The sequence below is a fragment of the Micropterus dolomieu genome, linkage group LG13, assembly GCF_021292245.1.
Source record: "Micropterus dolomieu isolate WLL.071019.BEF.003 ecotype Adirondacks linkage group LG13, ASM2129224v1, whole genome shotgun sequence".
Lineage (NCBI taxonomy): Eukaryota > Metazoa > Chordata > Actinopteri > Centrarchiformes > Centrarchidae > Micropterus > Micropterus dolomieu.
The window spans coordinates 27,852,397-27,861,426 of NC_060162.1; the positions used below are offsets into that span (position 1 = coordinate 27,852,397).

General features: G+C 40.7%; 1 protein-coding gene and 1 long non-coding RNA gene across 2 annotated transcripts; one reads left to right on the forward strand and one right to left on the reverse strand.

Annotated features, from left to right (window-relative positions):
* Positions 1-836: 836 nt before the first annotated feature.
* On the reverse strand, positions 837-3,521 carry ier5l (immediate early response 5-like). Its single transcript, XM_046066744.1, has one exon. It carries the CDS (start codon positions 3,380-3,382, stop codon positions 2,489-2,491), a length of 894 nt encoding a protein of 297 aa, XP_045922700.1. The 5' UTR covers positions 3,383-3,521; the 3' UTR covers positions 837-2,488.
* A 2,165-nt stretch (positions 3,522-5,686) lies between these two features.
* LOC123981945 lies at positions 5,687-7,801 on the forward strand. Its single transcript, XR_006827859.1, has 2 exons — positions 5,687-5,795; positions 6,863-7,801. It is a non-coding gene; the product is annotated as an uncharacterized LOC123981945 (long non-coding RNA).
* The last annotated feature ends 1,229 nt before the right edge of the window (positions 7,802-9,030 follow it).

Consider the following 9,030-nt stretch of genomic DNA (forward strand, 5'->3'; position numbering starts at 1 on the left):
AATTAACTGAATGTCCACTTACTAGCTTTCAAGTGCCTCTCACGGTAGAGTTTGCTCATGGAAATAACTCAGTTGTCATCTTGTGACCCAAGTATGTAATAATGTATATCGTAATGAATGGAACAAATATTACATGCAAACTCCACTTTCATTTCATGCAGATGAAAGCCCAGAAAATTGTTTTATGTATAATTAATTTTTGAAGTATTTTATGGGACAGTATTATATATGCAATATATTATTTTGGTTTATAAGTTTGTACTAATGGCTTTATTAATTAATTTAGCAATGATTTGTAAATCAGTTACAACTCATTAAGACTTCTAGGTTTCCAGGTTTGTGGAAAAGGCTTGTGCAGAATCTGGACCACAATCCATTAATTAACAACTTGTTAAAGGAACAGTTGGCATTATAGGAAATCCTGTTATTTGCTTTCTGCCAGAGCGTTAGATGAAAATATCAACACTTAACGTCTGTCCGTTAAATATAAGGTTACAGCCGGCAGACGGTTGGTTTAGCTCAAAGACTGAAAACGGGGGAAACAGCTGGCCTGGCTTTGTCCAAAAGTAACAAAAACATTTGTTTAATTAGTTCGGCGACACACCAGACAAAGAAAATGTTCACCTTGTGAAAACAGATGTTTTTAACAATGGCCTATAACTGATCTATAAAGCATTCATAAACGGTATCAAAGCCATTACTTACAACTTATAAAGCCTTTATAAAGGTTTTCTTACTTAGCTGTATTACAAAGTGTGTTTTTCATAATGGTAGAATGTGTGACAACGGTCATTCTTTAATCACAACGGCTTCATAACTGCAGTCAAACACAACAGTTAAGATTTTCATTTTTTATTAAGATTATACATTTTTAACAAATATTTTCTGGAACAGTTTTACCCGGTGATATACAATTTAGTAAGCACAAAAATACAAGAATAACAACAAAATGTGTAGAGAATGGCTGAATACTCTCTTTATTTTGGTACACATAGTGCTCATAAAGCTAATGTGTGGATTCTCAGGTTATGGCTAAATCATGAGTTTGCCTTTTTAAAACAAAAGGACTAAGATCATTCTTTTACAAAACAAGTAAAACTCACAAAACCACGGCCTTTTGGAATTATGAATTGCTGTGAAGGCTTTGAGCAACAACCATGATTAGGAGAGGATCTCAAACTGCCAAAATAACCCGGACTGTTTACTATCACACACCGGGAGTGGAGGTGAGGTGATGACCACAGTAATAGCCCAAAAAGTGTTACAGAATTTAAGTGTTGGCACTCCATTAAGTGATATGAGCTGGTTCAGTCCATGTACCTCAAAAGTGTCTAGGAGGGAGTCTTGAATGTGGTGTTTCACATGACAACAAACTGCTCAGAATGTGCAAGGTCCATTTCAGGAGATGCTGTTTTTCCCAAAAGGCTCCTCAGCCCGGGACAAGGAGAGACATTCAGTAACTTTCAATTTATAACAATAGCTAGCAGTGTGTGCATTGGATTTAAGGCAAAGGAAGTCAATCCATTTCATCAGTCACAAAAGTGTAGTATTCTGTAGACATGTATCTCCTATTCTGAAAACAGGAGCCTGTACATCATACATATGGCACAAACTCTTTCCTCTCCCAGCCAAAACTACTGTCATTAAAATGCTCCAATTTTTAAATAACTTTTCTTTTTCCTACAAAAATAAAGTTGATTTAGACCTTGTAGGGGAGACCGGGTTCCATTGTAACGCCTCCAATCAGAAACACATGTGAGTGATGTCACCCAGTGCACACCAATGAACCGCACTCACATATGTTATTGATTTTTAAGACAAAGCTGTGCTTTGAGGTATAATTCTTGATACTTTTATCTGCTGTATATTTTGACTCTGTACCGAGGTTGGCTAATGTCAGAGTTGTAATTTTAGCACATGGCATCTTACTATGGCTGACACTGTGGGGTCACTTGTAACACATGCTAATACTGATTTAGCTAATGTTCAGAATTTGTAATGTTCAAAAATGAAGTTATGATAGTACCACAAAGAACACATAGACAGGATGTGGAACTGCGGAAACTGAGTTTTCCCAGTGAATGGGTAACGTTCCCCTAAGGTTCCCATTTATTTTCTGTAACCTTCAGAGAACGTTTTGGTTTGATTTACCTGTCCTATAAACATTCCCAGAAGATTTCAGAAAATGTTCTGTCATGGAACGTTTACTAATTTTTGTGTGGTCATTTGAGAAATGTCTCCACATAACATTTGCTGAAGGGTCCTTTAAGGTTCCACAAATTACATCTTTTTCAACATGAAGTTGTTGTAGATGTAAACCTTCTAGGAGAACAGTATGGAAACGTTTCTTTGCTAACAGGACCATTCTCCTGAGTGCCCAATTAAACCGGCAGTAGAAAATAGTTCTCAACTGGATTTTGTTTAGTAACACTTTGTGGAAAAACATGTTACAACTGACCCCGGTCCCCCCTACAATAAAGTGTTCTATTCAAAAAGCCACAATCGCCCGGGTCCATGCTCCCAGACTGGCCAGGACCTGCTTGCTACAGATCTGTTCCAAGTCCGCCTGTCTGCTCAGCAGCCCTGAAAACCCCGAGCCGAAGATGGAGATCAGGTTGGAGATGTTGGACGTGTCCGTGTAGTCCAGGCCGGAGAAGGAACAGTCCTCGCGTTTCGCCCTTTTGCGAGCCGCTGTAAAATCCGATATTTCTTCAACGTCGGATATACAACAACCGAACTCAACCTTCCGTTTCTTGGCCGGGGACTGCGCGCCCTGGCTGCACTGGGGCGCGTCACAACAGCAGTCCTGGTGGAGGTAGCCGTTCTCCACCGTGGTCACCACATGCGTGTCCAAATCCAGCACTGTGGTTTTGTTGCAGTGCGCGCTGCTGTTTGCAAGAAACTGGTCACGGGGTGGCACGGGGGAAGCCTCCATGCAGCAGCTTCGGTAGTAGGAGGGTTCCGGTTCCTTGCTGTCGTCCTCGAGGGGAGAGCAGCCGTGGAGAGCGCTCGCTGTCCGGGCGTGCGCCGCTGACTGCGCCGCGTCTCGGTGGCACGCAGAGCCGCAAAGACTCCCCTCTTCGCCGCAGCAAGCAGCCTGCGCGTGCCCCTCATCGTCGGCGTCCTCTGAGTCCAGATCCAGCGGGTTGAGCTCCTGGATCTCATTGCAGACCGTCATCACCTCCTCGTACTGCTGCATCCTATAGATCTCCGCGTATTTCTCCTTGATGTAGACCTGCCTGGCGTTCCTCAGAACATAGGAGACCAGCAGGTTTTTGTGCAGCTTGATGCCCCCTCTCTGCGTCCTGGAGTTGTGGATCTTCTTTAAGGAAATGGAGATCAGACTTTGCGCGTCTACTGCGCATTCCATTGTGTTGATCATTATTATGTTCCCCCAGCCAACCTCCAGCTCCTCTCTGGGAGACGAGAACCGACTCTCAGCTATCTCAGTGGGAACCGTTTTGTTCGAGGAGAAAGGTTCAAGTCAGCTCTGTGGAGAAACATTGGGCACAATGATCCGCCTCCCTCTGCGTGCCAGCATTCATTTGCAGATAGCCTGAAACCAAAATATATATATATAGTCAAGACAGAGGGCCCACCCTCTACAGGCGGAGCCAATTAGCTGCCTGGGATCTTTTGAGTGACAGACTGCCGCTCTGGAAATATGTAGTTCCCGACCAATCAGCGTCAGGCGGTTCCTCTGTACTATTCAAATTCCACCCAGGCTATCTAACAGGAATGTCCTCGTTTCAGCTGCCCCATAGCTGGGACTTGCGAAAAACCAGTTCGTTTTCCGGGTACTCATGATGTTGCAGTCGAGATTCTTTCAGAAACCGAACCAATAAAGTATTCAATATTTATTTACAGTTTGGTTTTCCCAATAAAATCTTTGTTTTAACCTTTTTACTAAGCATAGCATACAGTAATTGTGTTCCCCAGACGGTATAGACATGACAAGACACAAACAAATTAGTAAATAAGATCATTTATAACAACCAAATCATCCGTACATTGCAAATTATGACAATCTGGCAGATTTGCATACAATTAATAGTCCTTTTAAACACATAATAAATATTCAAATTTAATTTGGATATAATGTGTTACAATGTGTTATTTAAATCGTAACATGCAAAACATTACAATATGGTCTTTTTAATGGATTGGTTAGCAATAAGAAAAATATACCCAATATACCAACACAAACTTTATTCATTAAAGACATGGTCAGTATCAGGTGGTGGACTGAAGTCATCCTCTATTGTAGGTTTCACTGCTGAGAACATTTATGGCACATTAACACCACAGCACTGCAATGACTGTTACAAACATTGCATATTCAGAAGCAAAGAAGTACAAAAAGCCCCTGCTTAAAGGAGCAGTTCACCCAAATTCTCTCTCTCTCTCTCTCTCTCTCTCTCACACACACACACACACAGTTTCTCCCTTACCTCTGGTAGCATGGAGCCAAGCAAGGTGTCTGCCTCCACCCAAATACAATGGAGGTGTTTTTCACCTAAGAAACGGTCCCTATTAAATTGTTATTGAATTAGTATTACAGGGCGCCCAGGTGCCGCGTACCACATATCAAGGCTGTCTTTACTTCAGCAGCTCAGGTTTGAATCTGGCCCTGGGCCCTTTGTTGCATGCTATCCCCTCTCTCTCTCTCTCTCTGCCTTTCCTGTCAACCTCTACTGTCAATATCCAAAAAAGCCAAAAAGTTAAATACATTTTTTACAAGTTCCATTCACCTCCATTGTATTGGAGTGGAGGCAGAAATCTTTGAGACAGGTATTTCAAAACCTGGACAAATAAAGCGACCAATTTTCACGAGTGCCTGTCCCACACCATTTTCTGGAGAGAGAAGTTTCATCTATGGATGCTGTGAATACACACAAGCCATGGCTGAAAACTGTGGTCACCAAAAAATCTCCACCTGCACGGCATCCTACCGAAAATGTCCCAACTTCTCTCCTGAAATTTAGCAGTCAGTAAGTCTTTTCCACAGCAAGTCACTGCTTCTGCAGAGGCTCTCAGTAGACTTCCTCTATGTGTCATTGCAGCAATTTGAGGATGAATCTCAAAGCTACACTAATTGATATTTTTATATTAACAGTGGATCAAATGACTGGCGTGAAAAAGGTTGTTTGCAGTTCCCCTCAGCTCTCCAGAGCGGTTTGGTGTCTTTCAGCTCATTTATTTAAAGCCCACAATGTTACTGTTACTGACAGCGCTCTCATCAGCTTCATTTCCAAATGTTCTGATAAACTGTCCACTCCCTGCCCACCACCAAACAGGACTTAGCTTGTTGGAACACAAACGAGAGTGAAACCTAGACTTATATCTGTCAGGTGACCAGAGATAGTACTCCAAGTGAATGCTGATGTTGCTCCGTGTCAGCTGGATGTGTAAATACATCAAAAATGATACATTTGTAACGATACACTGCGATTCTAAGCAGATTTGATGCAATTTGGATAAGCCTCAAATAAAAGTGTAACAAAGTAAATTAGATATATCAAGCAAGTAGTGAATCAGAAATGCCCCAGAAAGTGACATCTTCCACACAAACTAGCACAGGCAGTGAGACACTGAATAACAGTGTTCAGTCTGAGAATGGATTTTTCTCTAAAAATGCTGCTTTACTGTTTACTGTTTGAACGTGGTATCTTAGCAACAATGTGTGGCCACCTATCCCTGTAAATGAGACAGCACTGGGCTTCACAGGCTGGGAGGAGTTAGTGGGCAGGTCAAAGTAGCATTAGCTGCAAACATGCGGGAATGCAGTGAAACAGGTATGTGATTGGGGAACAAGCAAGCTAGAAGGGGAGAGGGGCGGGTCTTTCCACTTCCTTACTTTGAAATGTTGGTTGTGCCTTGATGTCTCAATGTTTTCCAAATTTCATGCAGGATCTACGTCTTAGCTGTGGCTGTGTACCAATCTAGTCAAATCTCAGACTCTTGTGTTGGGTTTTCCATGCATATCAGTTTGTCTGGAAAAAATAAAAATACGTCAGTGTTGTTTTGCATAGCTTTGTTGTACTGCACCAAAAAGGCAAAAAAGTAAATGAATACAACTTTACATATAATTATATTTTGGCATATATTTTGGTACAGCTGTCAGGAGTGGCGTGCCCTTGCTCGTCTCACTCAGACGGCATGCTTTTTGACCAAATAAAGGTTTTGTGGCAGTGAGCAGTAAACCCAAACCCTATAAACAAAGACCAGTTTCATATCACAGGAGATTTGCATTTACTCATTTGGCTTTTATCCTAAGCGATTTACATTTGAGGACCAACATACAATCATCAACAAAGCATCAGTACAGCATTAGATCAGTGGTTCTTAAACTTCCCAACTTCTCAAACCCCCACCCCCACCATGAGTCTGTAAAAAGTTCTTGAACAAAATCAGAACATGAAATACTTCTGCTTTTTCAAACCTGGTCAGTGAATGTGCCGGAGTAGTAATTGATGAATAATGCATTTTTTAATAATCCACACTGGCAGTGACATTATCTAATTGTAAAGGCAGCTGAATACCTGGAATGAATAAAGGACAGTAGGATGTGAATGAAAGAAAAGACACATTTTTGCGTATGAATCTGAGCTTTACCACAGTTGCAAACCCACTCAGTCACACATTGCAGGAAGCCAGCATTGCAGTGGCCTCTACAGGTATAATCATAGGTTCCAGTGCTTGGCAAGTGAGTGCAATAACCTGTGTTGAACCTGTAGAGGCCAGTGCAGCACTAGTTTTCTGCCCTGTGTGATTAGTGATTTGTTGCTCTTTCCAAATGCTCATTCTGAGGTGGGACAGTTCTTCTCTTGCGGAGTGCAACAAGATATTTATGTTCATGCAGGATGGACCAGAAGTGGAACTCCCTCTGGATAAGACCAAGACCATGCTGGGGGATGGCTGAAGGACGCCTGATTGTAATGTTCCCCATGAATGATGAACGTATGATGCAGAGCAGGACAACACACACTTATCTTTTCTTCCAGAGATGTAGCTGTTTGCAAACAGGAGCACACCCCAGAGGGTCCCTGGGATGGAACAGGTTTCCTTTAGTTTAATATATAAAGATCACCACTCACTAGATAAAAGCTTGCTAGAGGTGCTGGAGCTGATATTTAGCATATAAGAAAGAGCATCCCCACACTGCAGTCTGTGCCATATTGATTTAGTGAGGAAAGCTTTCAGAGAGGAATCTTCTTCAAGCATTTCTTCAACCTTTAAATGGCACATTTAAGAACAAAAGAGAGTGGAGTGAGTCAAAATGGCGAGGAAAAACACACCACAACACCTAAATACACATTTAACAACAGAAAAAGGAAATAACCAAGTGCACAAGATGCATCACATGTATAGTAATACATGTATACCCACATTATGACAAAGAGCATTGGTGTGTACCATAAGAATCCCTAGTTATGAATCTACCAGCAGTGTGATTTGACTCCTGGACCATCAGGGGAACTCCATGCTCTTTTACTCCATGTGGACATTTGCTGAAAGGCTGTGTCACAGTTCACATCTCAGGTTTAGGTCACCCAAATGGCAAACAAACATATATTCTCACTTATATATCTAGAGGTATCTAACAATGTGGTGTAAGTAGTTTTGGTTTTATTTGTCCAGGTTTTGAGATCTGTCTCTGGGATTTCTGTCGCCACCCTAATACAATGGAGGTGAAAGGAATTTAGTTTGTGCTACTCACAGCATTGAAGTTTTAAAAAAATAAAATAAAAATTCTAGAGCAACATGCCTTTCGATAAACCTGTTACTCTGGATAATCACAGTTTTTGTTGTTTTTGTCACTCTTTATTTACTTACCATCTGCTTTATTTATTTTTATCTGTTCAATAAAAAATTGTTTCAGTAACTCCCTCTGATACCACAAAATTTTACATTTCTGTTAGTGTACAGCCAATTTTATGTATGTTCAGATTGAATTATTTGAATTATTGGTCACAGATTTCACCATTGGAGTATTTGTTTAGTCTGTGTTTATTTGAACAGCCATTGTTCCAGCTGCACAGACATTGGCTGTAGCTGGCTAGCAGATTACTCAACGATTGTGTGTTTGTGTGACAACTTAGAGAGCTTAGACTCATATATGCATCTTTTGCCCACCCTTATTGCGGTTTTGGTTCTTTTGTGTTTGAACATAGCCGGGCTTGCTGTCTCCTGCGCAACATACAGATTTCACTCTCACAGTGAAATCACATAACTCCTACAATACTGAACGATTCCTCTAACACAAAATGCAACTGCATAAAAAGTCCTTGAATACTCACATTATCAGTGAGAAACATTAACATACCATGTGCTGAAATCACAATCAATCACATTTTGACTGTTGGTGCTCATGTAACAAAATGGAAGACTTTTAATTAGAATTAGTACACTCACATAATCCCTCTTATTTACATATCAATATATACAGTTAATACATACAACCCCTGCCCATTAAAGTAAGCCCTAAATGCACGTGAAATTGATATATTATTATATATATATAATATATAATATAAAACATATATAGTATTATATATGTTTTCACAAAAATACCAATTTCATTCCATTATCATGCTTTCTTTCTATCCCCACCAAGCGTCAACCTCTGGGTCTGATAAACACTTTCTTAATGAGTTTATGATATCAATCATAAGTTTCAAGTCTTTGTAAATACAGCATGTTCATTTAGTAAATTATGGTCCCATTTAGAGGAAAATCGACGATAAAGCACGGGAGGCTTCAGGACATTGCTACCTTGTGACTGACAAGTTGCTACCACGGCGACTGGTCCATCAGGATAGAGGTGAATCCTATCCACTGCACTGTGTAAAGTTAACCAGAACCATTGAACAAGCTGTTTCTGTCTAAGAGCTTCACACTGTGTTTTCAGTTCATGAAAATTAATTGTAAAATGTTGGTCGCTTAAAAATGTCTTGTTCAGCAGTTGGTTGTACTAAAAGACGCTCTAAAAGGAGTCAGCTGGTAATTTTTTTCCAGTAAGTACGTCTT

Bases quoted from the DNA above. Each gene is read 5' to 3' on its own strand.
- ier5l (XM_046066744.1), bottom strand. From the start codon at position 3,382: ATGATCAACACAATGGAATGCGCAGTAGACGCGCAAAGTCTGATCTCC.